Below are 27,828 nucleotides of genomic sequence, written 5' to 3' on the forward strand. Positions count from 1 at the left end.
AAGAAGGTAGGAAAATAACCTAATATAATAATAGTATTAAAAATGATTAGTTAAATTAATAATATTAATAAACAAAAAAAGTTACTATAGTAAATGAAGTTGTACTGCCTATTCTACTACTACGCGTACACAATAATTGTTTATTTGTTTAAAAATGGACAGAAGCTTAATTTTAAACAAAATCTTTATACATTGTTTAATTTAATTTAAATTAAGTTATTCACAAAGGTCATGGAGTTAGTGTATAATTTAGATCAAATATATAGGTGTTATTGAAAAGTATAAAAAGTAAGTGAGTGGAGAATATCCTTTTGAGTTTGAATTTAATTTAAATGGTCGGTGTAAAATCAATATTTAGTATGACATTTACACTAAAATGGATATGGATTAGTGTAATGATTGAAGATGCTCTAATGGCCATTACAAAAACAAACGGCATTTCACAATCCAAATTAGCATTAGAAATATAATAATCCTGTTTTTTTCCTCAAATAACCAATCTTCTGTTTTTGAACAGGAAGTGAGTAATAATATTGATTAATAGTAGATACAAAGCGTAATGACTATCATGCCATTTGTTCAAATTGTTTTTTTCGTACTATAACTTACATACTTAGGAAATCTTCAATTAATTAGTTGTTGATTAATTAAAACAAAAAAAAAAAGAGTAATTTATATTTAAATTGGTAGGACTGTAGGAGAACATTGATAAGGTAGTTAACTGATTGGTTAAAAACTTAGTCAATAGTGATATGAAAAATAAATCCCCTTTCATAATAATCAGCCCATTTACTTTGCTAAACCCAGCAATGCAGCGTTTAAATTACTGCATATAGCCCCAGCCTAATACACATTTTAAGGCCCTTAAACCTTTTCTTTTTGTTCATGGAAAGTGAAAGGGTCGGTCAAAACATACCCATAAAATCATATTTTTGCACAATAATCAACAAATTATACACAATATTCTTAACCGTTTTTTATACTTTAAAATGATAATTTGGGGTAATATCAACAATATGGATAATTAATCTCCATGTATACAATACAAGTAATATAATTCAGATTAAATAAATATATTTGCCCAAATAAAAATGAATAATAGTACAAATTCTCCAGTTAGAGAGAGGAAGGGAGTGTAGATTGTAGCTAGCCACCCAAGACATGTTTGGCTATTCCAAGAAAATGAGTGTTCAGGAGGTAGTCATCCCACGAAATGCACTTGATATCAAAATTAAATAATTCCATGTCGATATTGCTTCCTCTAATCTTCATTCGTAGATTCTCAGTGTTATTGTCATCAAAGCTGTCAATAAAACATAAAATATAATATTAAATTAATTAAGATTATTTTTTCCCACATAGTTAGATTAATTTATGAAAAATACATACATTGCTTGTGAAAACAGGTAAGGCTTGTAAAGATCAGCTAGTCTCATTGCTTGCTTGATTCTTCGTTTGGCACTAGTGTATGAACTTTCAAAAAAGTTGCAGCATATCATATTTGCCAATCCAAGCATCTGTAAAACCACCCAGATATTATTAAATATTAGCCCAATATTACTAATAAATCTAATTAATTATTTTAAGATGATAGTAAATAAAAGCTGACCTTGACAAAGGGCAAATAGTGGAAAGAAATATACTTGTGAAAGCGAGGCATTGTATTGAGAATAACTGGAGGGCCAACTTTGATAGGCTTTCCGCAGCTATCAATCAATGGATTAATGTTTAAATAACGAAGCATAAACCACTTAAGCTCATCATATTTCACTGGATTTCGCCTCGACGAACCTATTTGGTATACAATTATACCCTCTTTTTCAATTGGATTTGAATGTGAAGCTATTACTGCAATCATGCAATTTACCACCATGTCACCTGGTACCTATAATTTAATTATGTCAACAATAATAACTTATAGATACGTTTATATATTTGGTAAAAAACATCCTTCTAGAAAAAATATTAGCTTACCAAGTCAATTGCCGAGTCTGGATCACCTACAAAGAATTTGATATTCCCTTTACCATAAGCAACAAAGATGCTATCCAAAGTTCTGTTGGTCACCCACAAAAAATACAATAGTATTAAATAACTTTACTCAAAGTTAGGAGTAAATAACTTTTATAGTAGTAAATATTTACATTTAATTTTAGAGAGATAGATGGATGAAATAAGTAATGAAAATAAATGCACCTTAGACCTTCGATCCAACCAGGAAATGGATCTTTGAAAGTACTTGTAATAATAGTGGGACGAATAATAACAACATTGCAGTTTTGGTTGAATCTCTCCAGCAGCATTTCTCCCATTGCCTTTGTAAATACGTATGTATTAGGCCAACCATGCAGCATAGCTCTGCTCATACAATTCAAAATTTAAATATAAATTTACACCATTGATTATATGAGTCCAAAGCATACATGATAGTATATAAATTCACTATGTATAAACAAGAGAAAAATACAAGAAAGTGAAGCAACCTTTCGATGCCGAAGTCCTTCATAGCTCGAGTGATTTCTCTTTCCGACAACTTCTGAGTCTGGAGCGACCTTAATTTTTCCCAAATTACACTCTTCTCTTCGTTGATGTCTAAATATGGTATTTTGGCGCCGGGAAGGGTTTCACCCATACAAAAAGCCTTTTCTTGCATCAGTCCCACCTTAGTGCCATGCACATAAGCTACATATTCAAAATTTAATTGAAAAAATTAATGAGAATTTGTTACCATCTTTATAATCTAAGTCAATAGAAATGAAATTCGAAAAATTAAATATTTACTATATAGCAATTTGTTCAAACCCTAAATAACTAACCTGTGGAGACGTGCAGAAGCATTTCTAGTTTCGAACATTTTGTGCCAAAGTCTTGAACATGCTTGGCTCCCAACGAATTTATTTCAAATGCTACATCGTACCTATATTTCAAAATACCAAAATAAAAAGTGTAAAGTCAACTTCCGAATTTTGTTATTCAAAAATCTCCTTATTTAATTTGATTTAATTAGCTGAAATTATCCCACACCTCTCATCGAATTTGGTAGTTGCGGCTGAGTTGACAATAATATTAATTTCTTGCCACATTTGTTGTCGCAGCTGTGCATCAGCTATACCTAAATTTTCATAACCAACATCGCCCGATATCGGTACAACTTGTGAAGATATTATAGATTTGAAATCTTCCCCATGTTTTTCTCTGAGACTTCGAAATAGCTCTGTGCCCACAACCTATGTATATACAAATTAAACAAATACCAAATGTAGTTATAACTATTTTCTTAGATAATCAAGAATCAATAAGAAATGGCAACTTGTTACGAAGCTAGAAATTTTAGTTTTAAAAATGTTTTTCATTGGTATTATTGACTTATGGAGTTTTGGAATAGAAAATTCTATTTTCTTAATGCATAACCGATACACTAGCTAGGTTAACAACTTTAGCATTCCAATTATATAATTATTATAAACTCAAACAAGCCGTTAACATTAATCCACGATCCCATCTCCACCATTATGCTGTATATATAGTATAATATATATGCATAAATTAATATTGATAACAAAAATGAAAAATTTAGTTGGAGACTAGCATGTAAGTAGATTTGAATGAAGCATTCAAACATTAAATTAGATTTATAATTACATCTATATATATATATATAATACTACCATGCATTGAGTTGGTTTCGTACCTCTTCTTCAAAACGTTGTTGGACAGATAATTTAGGGGTCTCTCTCATTAGAAGAAATAATTTCTTCACATTGGGTTGCAATCGAAGTATCTTCTCTAGAAATACTAATATAAAAAAACACCAACAAAAATATCAAAAACAAAAATTTTATTAGAACCAGGCCAAATTAGGAGCAAGAGAGAGAGAGAGAGAGAGAGTACTCTTTGCTAAAAAGCCAGTGGAACCAGTGATTAAAATGGTCTTTCCCTCAAAATGTTGGAGAATTTTACTTTCTTCCATAGCAAAAATACACTACTTGAAATGAGAAAAACTGGGAGGTGTGTGATTATGTGAGCTATGGTGTGTTGATGCTACTTTATATACAGAGGCGTCTTTTAATATTTTAATGCTTAAATGAATTATTTGGTAAGCTAAATCTTGCGCCTATTTATTTACTTGTTCTAGCTGCGAAAGTTCATATGTATATATACCTAATTAACCAATAAATGCGCCAAAATCAAGATTCTTGATAAATTCGCATAAGAAGGTGGCCATAAGAGTTAATAGACTAAAATTTAAAGTGAAACTTCAGTAGACAAGTAATAAATAATCACATTAGCATACTGTAAGAGTTAATTAATTGTTTTTGAAACCTTGAATTCATCAGAAATTAGTTCTTTATATAGAATTTTTACACGTTACAGCACAAAGCTGGTAATTCAATTGAATTAAACTATTAGCCGTGGACTAAAAAGATAGTAGGAACCCTAAGTTGTTGTCTATTACGTTTGATTTGTGGACTTTCCAGTAACGAGTTAGATTTTGTAGTTATCATGTATAGAATTGAACAGTACTAATTCGGTTTAAAAAAATGTAGAAGATTGTGTTTACTCTCAGTTAAAGCAGATTTCTGTTGCATTCGATCATCTTTACTTCTGTTTCTCAATTTGAGATAATTATTAAACTGCTAAGATATTTTTTAAATTTTTTAATGCGATGAAAAAAGTACTACACTCTAAAAAAGTTTTGGAAAAACCCATTAATCATAATTAGCATTGATACCTCTAACTTAATAGTTGTACTAGTAATAATTAGTACTAACAGATACGATGGTTTGACACGAAGGATTTCTACAAATTGATATATGCCTAATTGGAAAATGAAAATTGCATTAAGGAAGAATAGACGAATACTCACATTTCACACACACATTTTTAAAGACTGTTAATGAATTAATTAGTACTGCTAAATCAATCTATAATTTTTATTTTTTTTCATCTTAGAGTTTAATAATTATGCATTAAAATTCGTATTGTTTTAAAAATCTATATTTTTATAAAAGCTAGGGGGAAAGTATTATTCGTTAACTGCATGGATAATAAAGTAATTGACGCTAGTAATGCTTTGTTTTTTGTAGTCCATACCATGAACCATGAGGTGTAGTATACATTAGAGGTGTGTGTAGTGAAGCACAAACTTACAGCTACGTAGGTACCGTGTGTTAGATCTCACGTTGTACTAGTAGGGGACTAGGGGTTACAAACTTACAGCTACGTACTTATAATTAAATTCAATGGAGCACCTCGGCCAACTCTAATAAATTTGGTAAATTCGTTAGTAACACTAACTCTTATTCATCTTATATTTAGACTACTTGATTATAAGTTCACACTACTTTTTATTTTATATACTTATTATTCAAGAGACAAAATCTGCAATCCTTCATCTCTTTTAACATGTCTTCTCTTAGCTATTTATGAATTCTACTAATTCATTCTTTCATTTTCTATTTAATTTATTTATTATGAAGTTAAATAATTTAATTAAATCACAATTTCCTTATAAATAATATATTCACATAAAAATTAATTCTGTTTAAAATTTCAAATTGATATTCTAATTAAGTTCACATTAATAAAAGTATAAACTTGCTATAAGAGAAGTTATTTATCGTGAAATGTAATTAATTTTTTTTAACTTAATTAAAATATGAGATTCATTAACAACTAAAATATTTAGATACAAATTAAATTTAATTAAATTCATATTATAACAAAAGTATAAACATGCTATTTGAAAAGTACACATAATGCAATAAAATGAGAAAAATATAAGAAAAATTAAAATTTTACTCAAGCAGTGCAAAACCTACTTCTCTAACGTAAAAGATTATATACTACTACAAAATTCTTTCACTAATTTATGGATATGACTTTAAGTATGGATCACTGTAAAATTATTATTTATATTTTATTTTTTCAAAATATAATTTTTTAATTAAAATTGGATTTTAAATTAAAATCTATTTTTAAAATTGGGCAAAAGAAACTCACTCGCAGGGGGCGAGTGGGCTTCACCGCCCAATGAAAGTGCACCACGTGGGTGGAGAGTGTGTTATACGCTGGATCCATTATTTCCTCTCCCTCGCACGAGTCCCTACGAGATGAGACGGGTGCAACGCTTTTTTAGCGCATGCTTCGTCTCGCCGAGACGAGACCGAGCTACAAGCTGCAGATGCCCTAAAAATCACGCTAATAATAAAAGAGGTAGTCTGGTCAAGACGCGTTGTCAGTGCGAAAGCATGGGGATGAGGTAGAAATAAAGGAGGGTATGGTCATATGCGCACCACAAGGGTGCGTGCACGCAAGTTATATACTGTCTTAATAAAATGTTGTATGGATCTACTATTGAGATTGCATTTAAGAATAAAATTGATTTAAATAAATAATTAGCAAGGCTAACAATACTGTTTCAAATTTGCAGCCCCATAAAACTGTTTGGCCCAGTGATTTAATTAATCTGTCACTTTTCATAAACCCACCGATCGAGAATTATTATGGAGTACCTAAAATAGATTTGTGGTGCAAGTATTAATTATTAGGGTAGTGATACTGATAATCGTATATAATCAAATTTTTTTCAACAAAAATCGATTTATAAACATTAAGTGATTTAGACTAGGTTTATCGGCAGCTGATCGGTTGCCATATCATTTTCAAAAGTAAAATAATAATAATAAAATGATTTGTGGTCTCTCTCTTGAAGCCCAACATGCATTCGTGCAACCTATTGGTCTCCTTACCATTTCTTGTAGAGTGAATTACTAAATTGGCCTTTACGTATGACAAGTCGAACGCTAGAGATACCCATATTTTAAAAAATGCATTGTAAACCTCTACGCATGAATATAATATCATTTCAGATCCTTTTTCACTGTCTTTTATACTTACTTTTAACTTAAATGTAATTCCAAGGATATTTTAGTCTTTCTCATTTTTATTACTATGTACTATTTTTATTTTATATTAAAATATTATTTTCATTTAATTCATAAATATTATAAATTTAATTAGATTGATAAATTAAATATTTATCAATAGTTATCATAAAAATGATTTATATTTTTATTTTAATTAACTAAATAGAAGAATGATTGTCGAAATATTTGGATTTATGTTTAATATTTAGTTAAACATCTTCTATCTAATTTTAATATTAACCCAATTGAGAAATTAAGATTTATTTTAGTTTAACTAAAATATTTAACTTCTTTTCAATAGTTAGTTATCATAAGAATGATTTATATTTTTATTTTAGTTTAATTAAAATAAAAACATAAATCATTCTATTTAATTTAACTAAAATAAAAACATAAATCATATAACTATTGATAAGTATTTTAATTTATAAATCTAATTAAATTTACCATATTTATGGATTAAATGAAAATAATATTTTAATATAAAATAAACATAGTACATAATAATAAAAATGAGAAAGACTAAATCATCCTTAGAATTAGATTTAGTTTAAAAGTGTGGGGAAAAGGGTATAAAAGACTCAAAATAATGAAAAGGGGCCTGAAATGATATTATACTCATACGTAGAGGCTTACAATGCATTTTTTTCAAACATGGGTATCTCTAGCGTTCGACTTATCATACATAGAGGCCAATTTTGTAGTTCACTCTTTCTTTTATGAGCTAATGAGATTGTGCCATTTTCATTGGTTAATATATATATTTTTAAAATTTATATATCTTTAATATATTATATTAAAAATTATAAAAATTATACCAAAATTCATAATTTTTCATCCTCTACAAATAGAGACCACATTTGCTATAGTTGAGCGGTTGTTGATAAACCATTAAAAATGGTGTGGTTGAGTTAGATGAATATTGATGATGTGTAAGATGATGTGGAGGAGATAGAAATTAATTAAATATTGAAAAAATGGATGGTTGGGTTGGGTTGAGTGGTTGCTGATAAACATGGTCTTAAAATAAATTTCATACAAATCATTTTGCAACACTTCGAAAAAATTTTGAAATTTTAACTAAAATATTTGTATATTTAAGAAAAAAAAATATTGTATAATTAATTCGATTTAACCTCGAAATCATGTTACTAATTGACATAAAATTTCTATATCACTTCTTTCTTATTACTACATGTATAATACAATAAATAACAAAACTGATTTTTAATTAAATTCAACCAAATTTTAAAAATTAAAGATATTACGTACATGCACAATTTATGTACATTTAAGAATTTTTATGGAGTACCTAAAATAGATTTGTGGTGCAAGTATTAATTATTAGGGTAGTGATACTGATAATCGTATATAATCAAACTTTTTTCAACATTTTACGTTGAAAATCGATTTATAAACATTAAGTGATTTAGACTAGGTTTATCGGCAGCTGATCGGTTGCCATGTCATTTTCAAAAGTAAAATAATAATAAAATGATTTGTGGTCTCTCTCTTGAACCCCAACCTAGTCTAAATAATGAAATAATTATTTAAGAATAACGTTGATTTAAGTAAATAATTAGCAAGGCCAACAATACTGTTTCAAAATTTGCATCCCCATAAAACTGTTTGGCACAGTGATTTAATTAATAATTTGTCCTTGTCATAAACCCACCGAGAAATATAGAGTACCTAAAATAGATTTGTGGTGCAAGTATTAATTATTAGGGCAGTGATAAATTAACAACATTGTATACACAAAATAGGATAATTTTGTCATTTTCTATCATATGCATAAATTTAGGAACTTACCTATTTTTTGTATATAGGATAATTTTGCCATTTTCTATCATATGCATAAATTTAGGAACTTACCTATTTTAATTGTACTTTGGTTTTACATTATAGTAACACCTCATATTAATTAAAGAATGAATAATAACACTCAACTAAAACTCAAAAAGAAAATACTTATATTTATTTCAAACAAAAATGTTTAATTTTCAGAATTTCAAACAAATATTTTACATAATATTTTTTCTAGTTCTAACAAAAAAAAAAGACGGAGACAGGTTAAAAGAAGTAAAAAAGTACAAAATAAAAAAAGACAGTGAATATATTAATAATTAAATTAAAATTTTTTAAATCAAATATAAAAATTGAAAAGAATATAATAATAAATTATATTATAAAAATATTTGTATATTAATTTTGCTAGTACATTATAGTTCTTCCCCTTTCCGTCAACTACTTAACGTTTTTTACTCCATAAAACAATAAATTTATTTAAATTATCCTTATATTTTAAAAACTAATTAATGTATATCATTTGTAATTTGGATCTCTTATGTACATTGCAGTATTTTATTTAATTTCTTTCAACTGCTTTAATGTTTGTGATTTGGAATAGCACATGGAGAAATATACAAAGAAAGGTAAATATATGATCATTCATACTATTGTTGAAATTATATGAATGAAGATGTATTATCTAAGTATATGTTTTGAAAATATTAGTATTTAATTAGTAATACACTTTAAGAAGGTGTCACTGACAAAGGTGGACGTTTAGTGCAACGACCTCTATCGTCGAATTACCTCTTACATTATCATTTGATGCACTATAAATATAATAACATATTAATTATAAAATAATATTATAATATAAGTCTAAAATTTATAGGGGTTTATTGTATAATTTCAACATATTATTTAAATATATCTGGTAGTTATACATACAAAAGGATAGTCACATGTTGGGTGCCACATAGCATCGAACTATCCCTATGATATTTTTTAACGCACTACAAAAATAATAATGAAATTAATATTAAAATAATGCAGTAATTAAAATATTAAAAATATAGTGATTTATTATATAATTTTAATTTTTCATGATCTTATCAATTTATGCAACAATAGCTTGAATGCAACAATTTTCAATCATCGAGACCTATATTATATAATTAATAATATTTATAGCAATGTCCTACATCCACATAATATCATTAAATGACAATAGTAATTACATAAAATTATCATATTAAAATCTTATCAATGTATGTATGTTACTCTATATAAAATAAAGAAATAGTATACTCTAGAAAAATAGTTCTTAATAAAAGATAAAAAAAAAATTATATGTAGAACTATAATATTAAAGAAATTTAAATGGTATGTTTTTTCTTATACTTGTAAACTACTAATTTTTCCGCTTCGGAAGTTAAACCAATACATACTAATATTTGCGAAATTAAAACCTGAAATTAATAGTAAAATACCAATGGTTTTAAAAATATATATGACATAATAAAAGAGAATTTTCAAATAAAAAAAGTATTTTGTCCAATTTTTGCTTTGTAGAAAAAAGTACAATATATTTATCTACATATAATTGTGATAGTTTAAATAAAATGAATAAAAAACTTATTTCATTAAAATACTATGAATGATTATTCTATCTAAAATTTTATTATAAATATTTTATTAAAGGTGAATATTTTTACTAATAAATTCAATTACATAGTATTTTTTAAACAATATAAATTAATAAGAAAAATATTATAATCTCCTACAAGTACGAATAGGGTTAAATTAGTCATATATATATGTAATTAATGATGCTTTCAAAATCAAATTAAATTAGTTTTATCCTATTTAAAGTTGAAGGGTATTTTGTACATACAATTTTTGTAAATTTATCTTTACTCTAACTATTAATAGCAAAGATAAATGTTTGGAGTCAGAGTATCTTTAAATCTAATGAGTATTCTAATTAACAAACTACATTCGATTTCATTTTCTTACTAAGAATTTGGAGCAAATCTCGTGATGTGGTAGTTAGATAATGTTGATTCTTGCACTTCAATTAAGATTATCAATTGGATGCCCAAAGTACTTTCAATATAGCCACGCAACTAACTGCCCCCCAATTATTTTGCACTTTTTCGCAATTGTGGACATATCATAATGGAAAATCCCTACAAAAATCTTATAGGAGAATTTGTCATCTAATTTACGCCTAACTTATTTTCATTCCTGTCGAAGATAGTTAGATACTATTTGACTAAGATAAAAGAATGGTTCTTACAATAATACCAAATCGAAAATGACAATCTTTTATCAAGTGGACACGATACTATAATTGCTGATCACAGACATACGCATGATAATAATAATGTCATAACCTACTGATCAATAAATTCAAACCCATAAAATACCCAATTATATTATTAAGGAGGATTTCAATGTATGAGTGCGAGTACAAAATAAAAAAGTATTTCTATAACGACAAGTTAAGTACATCAAAAATTAATGAACTCCAACAACCAAAATTCAGTCTCTAGCATCTTTTGTTAACAAAATTATCAAAATGATTTTTAGGTATTCTTGTAATCAAATTCTTTTAATCATCCTCAAGTCCAAGTTAAACTGCCCATCTCATGGCGCGATGCTGGGCCTGGACCAATTACCCGGGCCCAACAACCCAATTGACCAAACAGTTCAAGTTTGGCCCATGTTTCTTGACATAGCCATAAAATCAGTCACGTGCTCAATTGAATTTATAAGTCAGAGAGAGAATTATAAATTACAAAATAATAATAATATATAGATATATATATAGGGGTGCACTAGGGTGCCACCATAGTTAAAATAACATCATACCACCAATATAGTCCGTTAGATCTCATATATGGACGCCTAGGATTAAGTTTCGTGAAAAAACACGGGTTTGCGGTTCTACTGTATTAGATATTGCAGATCTACTGTATTAAATATTGCAGCCGTGGTAAACTGCAATATTGTTGTGGTAAGACTGCAATATTCAATAAACAGCACTGCAATCTGGTAACGTAAAATTAGAAATTTCCTATTTTACCCCTCCGTGTTTTTACACGTGGCAGCATGACAAGCACACGATTTTCAGATCCAATGGCCTAAAATGGTGGTATGGTGTTACAATAAAGAGGGTTGTCATCTTAGTACATCCCTATATATATATATATATAATTGGAAAGAGAAAATCAGAAATGATAAAATTAAAAAATATACTCCATTTATTCACAAAAATAGTCTCATTGGTTATGTTATAATGCGAAAGAAGTAAAAGCATGAGAGAAATAGATAAAATGGGTAAAATAGGAGAGATAAATTGAAAATAAAAACAATGTAGACTATAGAGTACACGGAATCATAGTAAAATTATTTGAGTACATGAATACAATGTAAATTCTGATCCACAACAACATGACTACTAAGAAAACATCAATTGCAATCAAAACATTGAACATCACTAATCACTACTATAAAAACCATGTAGTAATTAATAATGAATGAATGATATACCAAAGCAAACTTGAAAAATAACATGGAGCTTTTCACAACTAGAAAATAACAACGCAAATCGAGTATTATTTGAGCACATATTTGACTACTCCAGGAATGTGAACGTTGATGAAGTAATCTTCCCAATTTATGATTTTTGGATCAAAACAAAACGTACCACTCTCCACCTCCTCGCCTACTTGTGCCGCTGCCCTTCTTAGTTTTTCCGTGTTCATGTCGTCGAAACTGCACCCACAAAAAATGTATCACCCTCATATAAGTATTCACAGCACATTGATGTATTTATGTTTGAGAATAGGCACTTACTATCCTTTAAAGAACAAATAAGGTCCATAGAGCTCGACTAATCGCAATACGAACTTGATCTTTCTGCACATGTCCAGATACCTGTCTTGAAAGTATTGGCAGCAAGCCTTGTTCACCATTTCTAGCCCCTATAATTACATAAAAAAATTCAAGTAATTAAATAGATGATCAAGAGGTGAACTAGGGTAATTGATTAATTAATTTAGTAATTAATTAAGATACCTTTAAGGGTAGCAAGTAGTGAATGGCTAAGTATCTTTGGAAACTTTCCATTGAGTTCAATACTTTGACATTGCCAACTATGACAGGCTTTCCTTCCTTGTTGATCCATGGATGCTTCTGGAAATATCTTTGGCCGTAATCTTGCAGCGATGCGTATTCAAGTGGGTTCGCCACAGAGGAACCCACGTGGTAGATCGTCTCATCTGACTGGTTCGAGTGAGCAGCCATGGCCACCATCATTGCATTCACCACCATGTCTGCAGGGATCTGCAAAACCTTTCTTTTTTACAATCTTTTCTTTTCTTGAAATGTGCATAGTGTGTTGATGAGTCCCTTGCAGGCTACATCCTCAAACCCAATCAAGTTTTAATTTTTCTTTAGCCCTTTTGAGTGAATAGATTTAATCATTGTAATGTAAAGAAATATAACGAGAACTCACCACATCAATGATGGTGTTGGGATTGCCAAGGAAACACGTAATTCTTCCTTTGCCATATCCGACAGCTAAGCTGTCAATTGTTCTGTAAATATGTTGCATGGCAAAATGAAATCAAAAAATTAAATCTTGATTGTCAGCACAAAACAATAATACAGGAGCCATTATTGATCAGGGTTAACTGCCACAAATAATCTGAATTTTGCTAGTTACACTAATTAAACCCTAATTGAAAAATATATTAAGTAGGATCGGAGATAATTAAAAGTAATCACCTGATCCCTTCAGCCCAACCAGGGAAAGGTTCTTTATAAGTGCTTGTGACAATGGTAGGTCGAATTATAACGACAGGCATTTCATTTTTCAAATGCCCCAACAACATCTCCCCCATAGCCTTGGTGAAAACATATGTATTTGGCCATCCATACCTTCTTGCTCTGTTGAAGTAGTATAAAATTTGTCAAACTACCACATAAGTACCAAGAACACTATCTATAAATTATAAATATACGTGTGTATTTTATAAATATAATGTCACCTTTGAATTCCCAAATCCTTCATTTTGGATTTAATAAGGTCGTCGGAGCAATTTTCAGCTTTTAGGGATTTCAAAGTATCGTCGATCAACTTCTTCTCGGCGTCGATGTCTAGTCCACGTGCTCCATTAAGTGTTTCCCCCATTTTATAACCTTTTTCTAATATCAGTCCTTCCTTTTCTCCACATACATAAGCTGAAAATATACTCCAATATTAGTTTCCCGTTAATTTTTTAAACTCATAATGAGATACGTATCATACATATATACAGACGTGTATAGTAGACATCTACTAGATGTGGAGAAATACAAATGTTGCCGAATATTTTTAATCCTAGGGTAAATTGGTAAAAAAATGATTGAAGTTTGGTTAAATTTTGATCAGTTATGCAACTTTCAAAAATAGCTAATTACTCTCTCCGTACCATGCATAATAAGAGTCATATTTTGCCATTTTCGTCCATTCTACAATAAGAGTCTTATTTCACTTTTACCATAAATGATAAGTAGATCTCACACTCTACCGATTTATTTCACTCACATTTTATTATAAAACTAGATATATATAAGTGAGACCCATATTTCAACTATCCACTTTTCTTTACATTTATTAAAAGTGTTAAATCAAATAGGACTCCTATTATGTAACGGATGAAGTATATTATAATTTTGATATTTTTTTCTTTATCATCCCATTTTTTTGGATTCACAGTGATTTGAAAGCCAACATACTTTAGCCTAATCTTATAGGAGTACTATAATTTTTTATGTAATGGCTTTTTTACAGTGTTGCACAAAATTGTAAAAAGATCATGTATTTCGGCTTCCATGTCACGCACAATTTAGCCAAATACAAACAAATGAGATAATTGCAAAAATATTCAAAGCTATGATTGACTATTTTTAAAAGTTGTGGTTGTCCGAAATTTAACTAAACTTTGTGATTTTTTTGATAACGTGCTAAACATGATTTATTTCAAAAATAACGTGCTAAACATGATTTATTTCAAAAATAACTTAATTATATCAAAATAGGGCGTGCTAATGTAACAACGAACTAACCAGTTGAGACGTGAAGCAACACTTTTAACTTCTCACATCTTTTAGCGAAGTTCAATACATGCTTAGCTCCCATCGTATTTATTCCAATTGAAATATCATATCTGCCCACCAAACCGAAAAATCAAGGACTATTAATAATTAAAAGATGCATGATTAGTCGGATTCCGCCGAAGGCGGATTCAGTACAATTATATATGGTAAATAATAAAATAAAAAGATGCATAGAATGAATATATCGATTCTAATTTTGGTTATTAATTTATTACTACTAAATACATTATCAAAACAATTAATTTATGACCTATGTATAATTAATTAAGGCAATGGAGTAATACGTATATGGAAGTTGGAAAGAAAAATTATAGCTGAACTAAAATACCTTTCGTCAAAGTTGGTATTTGCAGCTAAATTGACAACGACATCAACTTCTTTAATCATTTCCTCTAACAACAATGAGTCCTTCACGCCCAAATCCTCGCAGGTGATGTCTCCAGCCACAACTCTTATTTTTTGTGAAATTAAGGAATTTAAATATCCACCATGTTTCTCTTTCAGAACCCTAAATAAATCCTTTGACATGATCTTAAATACAGAAGAAAGAAAACTAATTAGTCACGATATTATTTACATGAAGGCTATGGTATTGGATTTTCCGTACGTCTATATATTAATTCATTAATCATCATCCTCAATATTGTAATTTATTTCCTATTCTTGATATAGTGCAAAGTTAGTATTATAACACATAATGATATATAGTAGCTAATTGATTAAACACAATAAACAATTAAACGTGAAATCGAACTACAAAAAGTTGTAGGCGAAACAATATGATCAATTATGTCGATGTACGTTGTTTTTGTCGGACTTCGGAACAATTTAATTTGTAGGAAGGATGCCTCAGCCCTCAGCATAAAATAATTATGACACCTAATTCATGTATGTAGCTGCCGTTTAATTGATTATTATGTACGAGACTTTGGTGGATAAGACTGGAAATTCTGAGATTTGGTCAAATTTTAATCCGTTCCAAAACTTTGAAAATCAGCTAGAAAAATTCTGGAGTTTTATTTTGCTCTTAGTTACTCTTCCACGGAGAAAATTTCTAGTCACAATATATCATATATGTGTTATAGGGGTGCGTTAAAATGACAACACTCTTAAAATGACACTTTGCAGTCTAGAGTATTGGATGTTGCAGGCCGCGTAAATTTACCCTTGCGAATTTTTTATGATTGCCACATAGCAGCTGATTATTCATCTACGTGTACAAATGATTGGCTAGGAATGGTGATATGGTGTTATTTTAAGATGGGTTGTCATTTTAACACATCCCATGTGTTATATATACTATTCATATTTTTAAACATAAAAATATTATTTTTTTTATGAATGGATAACATTGTTAAATTCATTACTAATGGTGATATCCACGTATCACATATCATAGAATAGTCGAGAATAAATTCAAATAAAAATTTGACCAAATTTCGTGATTCTCAGATAAATTTTATTTTACAACTAAAGAGGCGTGACGTATCGGGTATGGTATATCGATGCATGTCTTTTCGATTATGTAGATGTATATAATTAATCCACTAAACTATGTATTCACCAAAATAATCAAATAAGTCCTAATTAATTTGAGAGTTACCTCAGTGTCGAAGCGTAGCATAGCTGAGTTCGAGTCTCGAGCCCTCAAGAGAAGATAAAGCCTCTTTACGTTGGGCTGTACTCTCAGAATCTTCTCAATGAAAACTACACCATTGCATGTATATATCAACAATTGAAATTTTAATTTTAATTTTTGATGACTGTGTAAAAATGCAAATATGGATATGAATACATATTAAGAAAAATAGAGGAAGTTTGCACTTTGCAGAGCAAAAACTCATACTCTTAGCAAGAAAGCCAGCTGCCCCGGTTACTAGAATAGACCTTCCCTCCATGAACTCCATTGCACAACTTAGAGAGAGATTGATAGCTAGAGAGAGAGATGTAGGAGATATAAATATATAGTACTACTAGTACTATATTGAATAAGTTTGAGTGCACGCAATTAATCAAAGTAGATTTTTGTTGGTAAGCGTTTACATTGACTCTCTGTCTCTCTACACTATTCATGTATAGGTAATATTTGACCTGTATGTACTAATTTTAACAACCTCTTCGGATATTGCATTCTAAAAGTAAAAGGCAATACATGTGTTATTTCAATAATGTAAGTGTATATACATTAAATAGATACATATAGGAGTATAATACAAGAAGAGGAAATAGAGCTCATGTGGCGAGCATCAACGCGCGAGGTGATTATACTTTGGTGACTGCAACTAACACGTCATATATATTAAGTTATAGTTATAGTATATATCTAATCAAACTATTGATTATTGGGATGCAAACAATTTCACACCCGGGACTTGAGTAGATGTGCAACTATATATTGAGACCTTGGTCCAAATTACCTCCATTAATTAGAATATGTCTTTTGAGATTTGTGTTAAAAATAAAACCATAAGAGCTTGATCTGAAATGGATTATATATTATGAGGGTGTTTGGTTTGCAAGGATTGTATTCCGGGTTAAATATGTAATGTGTTTGGTTCATGAAATTCAATCTTAGATAGATAATTATGGGATAATTAGTCATAGCTATCTATGATTAAAATAATCTAAGCTCATTTGTAGATTGTATTTTGATATTATTTTATCTAGGAAACCGAACACCATCTATATTAATGCTGAGTTCAAGCGTGCTTCAACAAATTTTTATCTAGGAATAAGTAAAATTGCAAATAATATATAAATATTAATATTGCTAATTAATTCGTTGGGATGAAGAAAAAAGAATCCCCCAAGACCATGAGAGCTTGATCCAGAGTAAATCCAAATAATAATTCTATAGCCTTAGGCCATGTTTGGTAGGGATGATAACTCATCATTTTTGTTCATAAAATCTCATCCCTATATGAGTTATCACTCCTACCAAACATGCTATTAATAATATTAATTTCAGGTGTGCATAGTGTCTTGGACCGCACTTTTGAGTTACTTCTAGGAATAAATAAATGACGGGTGTTTCCTCATTTTTTTATTAACTTGCGGTATCAGCATATGTACATAAGTAATCCAACCTCAAAAGTTATATTGCTTGCTTCTACTTTATAAATAAAGAAGTAGTAGTAGTAAATTGATAGTTGGTGAATATATATGGATTGAGGTTAGTATAATACTGTTAAACAACCCAACAAATAGGTGCATATATGGACATCTACTTCTTTGACACTTGTAAACTGTAAAATTGACATTTTGTTGATTGAAAGTATTATTTGATATTCAAGTACTGATCATAACTATAGATATACGTACAATCCTCACACCACGAGAAAGAACCTAACCAATTTCAATGATTTTGGTACGGTTTTTTATCGGTTTGGTTTTTGATCTTTTTGTTATGACGAGATGCATGTATTGATTTAATATAATAACTCTTGATTAAAAATATTAGCAACATAAATTTTAATTTTTGACTTACATACATGTATTTTTTTAATTAATAAAAGAATACTCATAATTTTAAATATCGTACCACAGTGGACTCGGACTTGAGACTTTGGACCTCGCAATGTTAATCACTCTGACGCTAAATACATGCACAATACTTCAAAACAAAAAAAAAACACTTACACTTTTTTACTATTGTTGGGAGTTTAGTTGGAAGAAGTTAAAAAAAAAAAGAGTGTAGTTGGAAAAGCTTTACAAGTTACTACTACATCCTTAATAGCATTACTACCATTGGCATTAATTGGGAGAGTTAAAATTTCAGAAATTGTAGTTTGTATTTGTCAATAAAAAATATTCGTAAATAAATTTATGTGTTAATACTCTTTATGGGCCCTAATTAATTGGGCTTCAATAATTGAAAACATTTACGTCCATCTCCAATACTGGGCCTAAATTTTAAATACCTGGCTTTAAAGGATCCCGCAACTGGCTAGAAACCAAATAAGGCCCAACAAGACCAGATAATTTTGAATATATTTTCATTTTCATTTATATTAAAATAAAAATAATAAAATAAACACCAATATAATATAGGCACGCAATTCTCTCATTTTCTTATCACGTACTATCTCGATTTTGTATTTTGGTTGTTGTAATTTGTTCTTAGTTTATCGTACGTGTTTTCAATTTTTTAGTCAGATTTATAGATTAAAAGAAGTCTACTAGATTTTTTTTTTCCGCTCACAACCCTTCACCTAATACTTCCACTTCATTTATATTTTTTTCTAAGTCGTTGCAGATTTAGTTCACACTTCCTGTGATATTTTTATAGAACGGGAACTAAGTGTTTTCATAACAACGGGAATTTTGAGGGAAAGATTTCAAAAACAGTTAATTTACTGAAAAGTTGTTAATTTATTTCTCAATTGAAATTCGATCCGCAGAAGCAAGCTGATCGCCTGTGATTTAGGGAGTCATCCAATTTGGCAATTAACTTTTTCACTACTCCAACTTACCTTAATTTGCTCTCAATATTAATGGAAAAGGAAGGGAAAAAAAAGCCATGATATGTTGCTCATAATTTCAACTCATCATCATTAACTTTTCTAGGTGCTTAATTCTTATTGACTAATTTCATTTAAATTATGGCTGTCATAATATAGAATATATTCACATTGCTGACTCATATGTACATTGCACCATTGCGAGTTGCATATGAACTGAGAAATACGCAGAGAAATAATAATTGCGTCTACCACTAGTTAAGACCACAACTGGAGGAATGGGCCTTCGACCTTTTCTTTTTCCTCTAAAACTAAATAACGATTTTCCATTACCTCGGTGACTCGAACCCTTGATTTATAGGTCGGAGAAGAAGCATCTTACTAATTGAGTTGTTTTAACGATGATCAATAATGGTTTCTTCATGATAACTCGAACTCCCAACCTATTAAATGGATATGAGAAACTTCTTACCAACTAAGCTGCATTTACATTATCTCAGATTGTTATTCTCTCAAATTGAATTAATTTATTTAGACAATATGTAAAAAAATAATGATAACGTTATTAGAATTCTAACGAAGTATTAATTGCGTATGTTCAAAAATTTGTAAAAAAAATTGAACATGTAAGTATTTCAGTATACAATAAATCACACTTCAATCATATTTCACCTGTGCTGAAGTATGATCATTCCTAGTTATGCGAAAGTATAGTTAATTATTGTATTAAAATATATACTATTATTTATTGTTGCGTCGAAATATAATTCGAACTTTTGATAACGTCGTTTCGTTATCAAAAAATGAACTTTACCAAATGGACATATAAAGGTAATTAAACTTTTACCAAATGATAATTATGTTCTTGTATGCAAGCTATTATGCTGTAAATATTTAAACTTATTGCTTCAAAACAATCGATATTTGGTAATATGAGTTTTGTACATATATCTAGCAACACAAGTATAGAAGCTATATATAGATAACCATATCATAAAGATCAGTAGAAATAATTTTGCACCGGATCAAATTCTCGATAAATAAACAAGTGCGAACCACGAAATACAAAAAAAAAAAGAAAAGAAAAAAAAAGGCAAAGTTAGAACATCAACAGAGTTTGAAGCTGGCAAATTTCCTCTCATAATTAGCAAGAAAAAAATTCATCAACTTCACAACTTGTACAAGTCTTCCGATCCTTATTTGAACATATATAACAAACACTAAAATAGGTGTGAATGCTCAGCAGCAAACCGTTCCCCTCATTTCGAGAATTTTTTGCTGCTGAGCACTCACACCTACGACACGACACGATAACAGCACAACAGGCATGCATCGTATCTCTAGGCGGTGTCGTCCTCGGAGCATGTGAAGCCTTCGAGGGAAGGGTGGGGCGCGTGGCCCTTCCCGAAGGACCTAATGTGGTCCTTGAGGGACCTCTTGTGCTTGAAGTCGGAGCCGCACGTGCAGTACCAGAGCTTCCCGCAGTTCTTCTCGTGCGTGCGCCAGTCCCCCTTCACCGCGAACGACTTCCCGCACGACTTCCTGCACGAAAACGGCTTGGCCCCGTGCTTCCGCTTGTAGTGCGTCTGCAGCGTGCGGAAGTCCTTCAGCGGCCTCGCGCGCGGGTGGTTCACGTTGTTCTTGCACCCCGCCGCGCAGCAGTAGCACGGCAGCCGCAGCATTGCCGCCGGCTGCGCCCCGCGCAGGGACTCCGGGCCCCTCCGAAACTCCGACCCGTGGCCCCACATGTGCATCTGAATACAAGAGAATGTGAGATTTGATCATGTTGATTTTTCAATTTAAGTGACAGTTTGACACGATAGATAAGTGATTTCTGCAATTATAATTGTTTGGACCAAAACACTAAACTAGGTCGATTGCACATTAATTTAATATTGTCCGCTTTAGATAAAATTCGCACATATTTGTTTTTAGGTCACTCTCAACGGACCTTAAATTAATTGGGGTGAATCTGCAATTCAACAAACCTGTCATCAAACTAATATGCAGTCGATGATCTTATCACTTTGCATAGGCATATAAATTATTAAAGAATCATGAATTACTATATTTTGAGATATCATAACCGTTTTCTTAAATCAATACATCATGATTCATAATCATAATCAAGATATATATGGAAATATCATGATAATTAAATAATGAGCTAACCTGCATGTTATTGTATCTATTGAAGGTCTTGTTGCATATACTGCAAGAAAACTGCATGGGACCAACAAGAATCTGTGCTGGAGTTGGAATCCAAAATCTCCCCTCACCATTCAAACTTCCATTACAAGACTTGTTCTTCACAGAATACTCATCTTCTTCTTCGTTGTCATCTTCCTTGAAACCATAGCGGTTTCTCTGATCTCCATCAATTTCTCCTATATCAGGCAGCCCTATGTGGAGCGCCACCGCGGCATTCTCATTCAGTCTGCAGTCGTCTTCCTCTTCCTTCACCTCCTTCTCCGTAAACCTGCTAAGAAGAGGCAAACATTGGATCGTCTTTTGATCGTGACTGTGATCGTTTTGCTGGTGGTGGTAGAAGAGAGGGAATTCGAAGAAATTACTCATGGTACTAATTTGGATTTGGAGTTGGAGATGATGATGAGAGTAAAATGGCTAGAGCCACATTCAATGGAATTTCGACAAATGAACCACAAATTTATATTCTTCAACATTTTGTGCTCATCATAGTAGAAGAGAATTTTATTATAATAAATTCTTTTCCGAATATTATAGTTGGACTTTGTGTGAGAAAGCTTGAACCAAATATTGAATTTTATGAATCTTGGTTTCCTTCGTCTTTGTGTGAACCTTTTCTCACTTTTTATTACTACTCTCTTTTCGTGTGTTACATTCCTTGACTCTTATCTCCACACACGATCGAGTTGAATTCTTCGTTTTATGTTTTAAATAATCTTGTTAAACATAGCTTAATAATATATTGATACGACGTGCATGAATAAAATAAAGGGTTAATTATGTCTTGTGTCCCAATTTTCAATATTTTTTCAAAAAAATGTCCATAATCTTTAAGACCCTCTTCTTTTAATTAGCTCAACAAACTGCAGTTTTTGTTCAATTAAGAAAGAAAAGTGTTGAATAAAAAATAGCAAGAATTGTGAACGCAACATTTTCAACTCCCATGGCTGAGAGTTTACCAAGAGAGAGAGTAGTGGTGGGGTTTAAGGAAATAGACATGGAACTATGAGAATCCTAGAATAGCCTAAACTTAAGCCAACTTAAACTTTTTCTCTCAAATCTCTATTTTATTTATATTATTCACTCCCGCTTCTCACGTCGGTTAAAGATATTTTTTGACCAATTCAATGGTAATTCAGTGGAAGATGTTGGAATAACTAATTAATATTCACACATTAATACATGTTAAATAATAAATACGAAAGATCGATGAAAGCGGAAGCGTATTTGTATTTAGAGTAGTGATGTCTCCATGCCATAATGTCTCTATGTGTTTTTGCCATAAGAATAATTCATATATGGACTAATATATCCTTATTTCAAAAGAAAGGAAATTAGATCCGTTTAATTATAAAAGGAAAGTCCAATCAAAGCACATTAACTATTAACTTTCAATAACTTTAGGGAATTATAATTAAGTCGTTAATAACCCTCTTTAATTTTTCATAATATAAAAGGATTTGAATTGATTTACCATCGAATGAAAATTCTTATTTTATTTTATTCAAACACTAATATAAATATTAACTTTTCAATTGAATTTGTTCATGTAATCAATAGCAACTAATTATTTTATTATTAGATAATTCTTAAAATTCTAGTAAATTATAAAAATAATTATATACATATATATTAATTTCTTAGTATTATTATCAAACAAAATAATCAAGTCTTTTGATATAATTATTTTATGAGTATTAAATCACTTTTAAAATTTGACTTATTAGTAGTCATCCACATCTATTTATTTTATTAGTAATAAAAACATACTCATTTAATAGTCGTTCATAATAAATTATTTTATTATTAAAGAATTAACTTTATACCATGAAATTACTATGATTAAATAAACGGAAAAACTTGTGATTATATTTTTTCATTGAGATTCAACGTAATGTTCCAAAATTTAATGAATAAATTATGAGAGAGAAAGAGAAAAAATTAAGAACAAATTTCCATAAATAAAAATGATACTACTAATTACAGCGAATGGACCAAAATGAACATAATCAAAAGAATTAGTATTTTTATGAAATTATTAGTTGCATTATAATTTTTAATTTTTGAAAAATATTTATTTTATTATATTTTCATTTTCAAACAAAAGAATAGGTAAAAGTGATAAAAATTTTCTTATACTTTTATCTTTTGTATTATAAACGGATTACAAAAATTTGAAGTGAATTACATTTAAAAAATTATAAAAGTGTGTAACAAAATGTGGATCCCATTCTCTAATATTATACTACTTCTTTAGGTATATATTTTAATTTTAATTCATATCTTCCACATTTATATACTATATTTCATAATTAAGCTAGCACATCCTTATTTAAGATCATAATTAAAATTCCATTATGCGCATAGTTGCTTTTTTTAAGATGTAGCGGCAAAAAGGTAGATGTAAAAAAGTGTAGATTTAATTAAAAATATAATATAGTATAAGATTACAATTTTAACCTCATTATGACATTATGGCTTGGAGACATTATGTCTCTATGACATAATACCCCTATGTCTCTTTGACATAAGATTAATTCAAATATGGACTAATATACCCTAATTGGATTATACATGCCAAATCAAATTAGATATATATCCGTATTGATTTTAGCTAAATTGTAATATTGTTTTCGTTAATGCATTAGATTAGACTTCATTTTTACAAATATTAGGCAGATTTTTATATTTTTTTAAGTAGTAGTATTAGGAAGCTAGTATATTTTATTACTATATTATTTTTATATCTTAATTATATTCGTAATGTGCTTTGTATAAGTTTGATATTTTTTCTTTTTTTATACTTTTTATATACCATTAGTTTGTATTTTAATTTTTATATAAGATAACTCCATATTTTTGTATTTTATTGTTTATTTTGTGATTATAATATTGTTAGTTTTACATAATATAATATGACTTGTTTTCTTAATTGTGCTATAAAATAAGTAACTATTTTAATTTTATATTATGTATGACTTTGAAATTGAACATTATGGTGATAATAATATTACTAAACTTAAATTAGTAATATTACTCTATATAATACTATTAAACTTAATTAGTAATATTATATAGAGTAAGGACCAAAATTGGTCCTGAACATATGTCAATTTTATGATTTTGGTTCTAAACTTTATCTTTTGAATTTTTTGGTCCTGTACATTTCAAATCGAATCACAATTGGTCCTCCGTTAACAATTCAGTTGAGTGGAGTGGAGCCAAGAAGTCTAATAGTACTATTTTATAAAAGAAATTTGACGAGTTAAGAATATATGATTTTATTTTTATCGAGGTTCCAATTGTAACGTTTCAAAAATTAAGGATATATAGAGATTAAATTTTGGAAAGAACAAATATTAATTATGTAGACTTAGTAATTTATTTAAATTTAAATTATAAAAACTAATTTGATAAGAAATCCATTATAAATTATTTACTGATAAATATATCTTACTTTATTAGATCGATAAATGAACACTAAATATATAGATGGAATTACACTATTTTAAAACTTTAAATACGTGTCTTTAAATAAATGAAAGAAAGATGAGATTAAAAAAAATATTGTCAATCACAAATATAAAGGTATATAAACATAACATCATTTTAAATACAAATAATAATATAATATACAATTATTATTTTAACCTCATTATGTCTTAGATATTATGTTTCCAAAACATTTTTGATTAAGTAATTTATAGCGTTCACACTTTCTGAAAAATAGATCGTTAAAAATTTTAAATCAGTTAATCACCCTTCATATAGAAGATGCGGATAATATTGACTAATATATGTTCCTAGATTTCAGATATATATGTATAATGATTAATGTATATAATTAAGAAAATAAATAGTGACAAAAAGGAGGTCTAGGATTTCTAATTAGTTGTGGAGTAGTTGTTATGGAATTTTAGCCACTATTGCAACACAAATTGCATTTGACATTTCGGTTGCTCAATAGTCAGTCCAGTCAATTCTATTAGAGGTTAACTTAGCAACAATGATACATAGAGAAAATGGTTCGAGATAATGGAGACCAAAATGTTGATTTTTCATATATATAGAAAATACTACTCCCTCCGTTCCAAGATAGATATCACATTTTCCATTTTAATTTATCCCAAAAAAGATGTTATATTTCTTCTTTTGGAAAAAAGTTCCCTCTTACATCAATTATAAAATTATATTTTTTCTCACCATTTAACACACAAAATAACATCTCCTAAAATCTCGTGTCATCTCCCAAGTGTGACATCTCTACCTTGGGACGGAGGGAGTACAAAAGTTGCTTCCTGGATTATTGTGCAAAAAATATAGTCAACATTTTCCCCTTTGTGAATACAAAAATGAATAGACCAAAATTGTACTATAAGGTGATGTTCGGTTGTCATAACTAATAATCATGAGACTATCCATCTAGGATTAATGTGTGATTATTTTAGTTGGAGGGGGGAGACTATGACTAATTATTATGAGACTATTCATTTAGGATTAAATTGAGAGGATCAATCTTATGAATCAAACATGATACATATTTAATTATAAGATTTAGTATGGCCAATTGAACAACAGATAATAACTGCATTGATTTCGCAGCAGAATAAGCCAAAAAACCACAACTTAATTAAGTGCTATATTATGATGCATGATAATTAACATGTGACTATGAGGCTATCTATAAAGTGCCGCAAATTGGAAGGAAAAACAAAACATTAAATAGACAGTAAATTTTAAGGAATCTCCTTTCATTCTTATCCAGATGACTATTAGTAGTCAAAGCAAGATCATTAATAGACAGTAAATTTTGTTACAATAGGTTTCAAAGCAAGATCATTTATTGAATGCCTTAGTTGTATCCACACAACAAAGAATTAAATGCCTTAGTTGTATCCACACAACAAACCACAACAAAGCCTAATTAGTTGTTAATATCTTCCACTAATCTCCTAATTAAGTGAAGCCATAATTAATATCATTACAAACTTGGTGCAATTATAGTAAAGTTTATTAAGTCGAATTAAACTATCCGACAAGATATCATGTAACCGGATTTTGAGGATATTAAGAACAGCTACTCATATCTTCTTATTTCTTTCTTTTTCTCAAATCTTTTCCACCTCAATTTATTTTTGTGTATTATTTGAAGCGTGAGCATGATTCTCGGCTAATTTGGATTCCCTTTCAAACTTTCGACCTCAATTTGTTTCAGATCACACGTTTGTGGAATGTGGAAGATGTTCGTAAGGATACACGCAGTTGAGGTGGGCTCGAGCACCCGAGCACCAATCAAAAGAGTACATTTTTTATTTTATAATTTTCATGATTTTGTAACTACTACTAATAACTTTGAGTTTAGCTTCCTTCTACAGCTATTATCACATCATTAATTAGTAAAAAGTTGGAGATATACAAGTAAATATATAAAATTAAATACTACTAATATAAATGTATACTACATAGAGTTGTCAAATGGGCTAACAATGTGTATAGTACAGAGCTACAGACAAGAAATTTACGATTAATTACCGTTTATACGTGGACCAGTGGAACTTATATATAAAGCGAAACAAAGCATATATGGAACCACGATGATAGTTCAAAAACTGGCTTTTTGGAACTAATCATGAGCTCTAAACTAAAAGGCCACTAAAAATATAGTACTCCTATGTGATAAACTTGCAATTAAAGTTGGCCCTAATTATCCTTCGTATTTATCACCATATATATATTGTTGGTTTGTGCACGTTATAAAGCATAAACAATAATAAAACTTTGCAATCGTTACTGTAAGAGCATAGGCTAATAATAATTAGTTAAAAAAAGCAAAGGCAAAGGCAAATAATAATAATAATAATAATAATAATAATAATAATAATTTAGTCAAGATCGAAATTTTCTCTGTTGAAGTTCAAGGCTTCAACAGCAACAAGGAAAATGAAATTCCAAGATTTCGGCCACTTTTTGCAGAGAAAACGAAATCTATGTTATTCATCATTATTGAGGAGTTCACATTTCAGTGTCTCGATCTTTCTACTCTAGAAGGTTAAGACATTGAGGAAATGTTCGACTTGGAAAGTTAGAGTAATATTAGTGGATTTGTTATAATAATTAATTTTCGAATAATATCATGTAGAATTAATCACGCTTAAGATAAAATTAATTAAAAGTAATTCAATCCCAATTAATTATCACGCTTAAGATAAAATTAATTAAAAGTAATTCAATCCCAATTAATTATCACGCTTATAATCAAATTAATTTTAATG

At 29.5% G+C, this 27,828-nt stretch overlaps 3 protein-coding genes across 3 annotated transcripts; all 3 read right to left on the minus strand.

Moving 5' to 3' along the window:
• Window positions 1-1,052: 1,052 nt before the first annotated feature.
• On the minus strand, window positions 1,053-4,013 carry LOC125216433 (fatty acyl-CoA reductase 1-like). Its single transcript, XM_048118144.1, has 10 exons — window positions 3,892-4,013; window positions 3,692-3,795; window positions 3,025-3,227; window positions 2,817-2,917; window positions 2,484-2,682; window positions 2,197-2,358; window positions 1,975-2,056; window positions 1,610-1,885; window positions 1,390-1,517; window positions 1,053-1,303 (listed from the first exon to the last, which is right to left on the minus strand). Exons 1-10 carry the CDS (start codon window positions 3,968-3,970, stop codon window positions 1,147-1,149), a joined length of 1,491 nt encoding a protein of 496 aa, XP_047974101.1. The 5' UTR covers window positions 3,971-4,013; the 3' UTR covers window positions 1,053-1,146.
• Window positions 4,014-12,077: 8,064 nt separating this feature from the next.
• LOC125212063 (fatty acyl-CoA reductase 3-like) lies at window positions 12,078-16,825 on the minus strand. The gene is made up of 10 exons (XM_048112101.1): window positions 16,735-16,825; window positions 16,492-16,595; window positions 15,217-15,419; window positions 14,838-14,938; window positions 13,778-13,970; window positions 13,515-13,676; window positions 13,243-13,324; window positions 12,804-13,070; window positions 12,582-12,709; window positions 12,078-12,500 (listed from the first exon to the last, which is right to left on the minus strand). Exons 1-10 carry the CDS (start codon window positions 16,793-16,795, stop codon window positions 12,341-12,343), a joined length of 1,461 nt encoding a protein of 486 aa, XP_047968058.1. The 5' UTR covers window positions 16,796-16,825; the 3' UTR covers window positions 12,078-12,340.
• Window positions 16,826-20,325: 3,500 nt separating this feature from the next.
• Window positions 20,326-21,971, minus strand: LOC125212065 (zinc finger protein WIP3-like). The gene is made up of 2 exons (XM_048112102.1): window positions 21,521-21,971; window positions 20,326-21,102 (listed from the first exon to the last, which is right to left on the minus strand). The coding sequence occupies exons 1-2, from the start codon at window positions 21,923-21,925 to the stop codon at window positions 20,689-20,691; spliced, it is 819 nt and encodes a 272-aa protein (XP_047968059.1). The 5' UTR covers window positions 21,926-21,971; the 3' UTR covers window positions 20,326-20,688.
• Between the last annotated feature and the right edge of the window lie 5,857 nt (window positions 21,972-27,828).

This window comes from Salvia hispanica, chromosome 3 (assembly GCF_023119035.1).
Source record: "Salvia hispanica cultivar TCC Black 2014 chromosome 3, UniMelb_Shisp_WGS_1.0, whole genome shotgun sequence".
Taxonomy (NCBI): Eukaryota; Viridiplantae; Streptophyta; class Magnoliopsida; order Lamiales; family Lamiaceae; genus Salvia; species Salvia hispanica.

What these genes read in the sequence shown, in the direction of transcription:
- LOC125216433 (XM_048118144.1), bottom strand. Translation starts at nt 3,970, where the DNA reads ATGGAAGAAAGTAAAATTCTCCAACATTTTGAGGGAAAGACCATTTTA. An exon ending in ACTACCAAATTCGATGAGAG is followed by an intron (nt 2,918 to 3,024) that starts GTGTGGGATAAT and finishes TTTGAAATATAG; the next exon opens with GTACGATGTAGCATTTGAAA. An exon ending in GGTTGGATCGAAGGTCTAAG is followed by an intron (nt 2,057 to 2,196) that starts GTGCATTTATTT and finishes GGTGACCAACAG; the next exon opens with AACTTTGGATAGCATCTTTG.
- LOC125212063 (XM_048112101.1), bottom strand. Translation starts at nt 16,795, where the DNA reads ATGGAGTTCATGGAGGGAAGGTCTATTCTAGTAACCGGGGCAGCTGGC. An exon ending in GTTGCTTCACGTCTCAACTG is followed by an intron (nt 13,971 to 14,837) that starts GTTAGTTCGTTG and finishes GTATATTTTCAG; the next exon opens with CTTATGTATGTGGAGAAAAG. An exon ending in ACTACTTGCTACCCTTAAAG is followed by an intron (nt 12,710 to 12,803) that starts GTATCTTAATTA and finishes ATGTAATTATAG; the next exon opens with GGGCTAGAAATGGTGAACAA.
- LOC125212065 (XM_048112102.1), bottom strand. Translation starts at nt 21,925, where the DNA reads ATGAGTAATTTCTTCGAATTCCCTCTCTTCTACCACCACCAGCAAAAC. An exon ending in ATAGATACAATAACATGCAG is followed by an intron (nt 21,103 to 21,520) that starts GTTAGCTCATTA and finishes TCTTGTATTCAG; the next exon opens with ATGCACATGTGGGGCCACGG.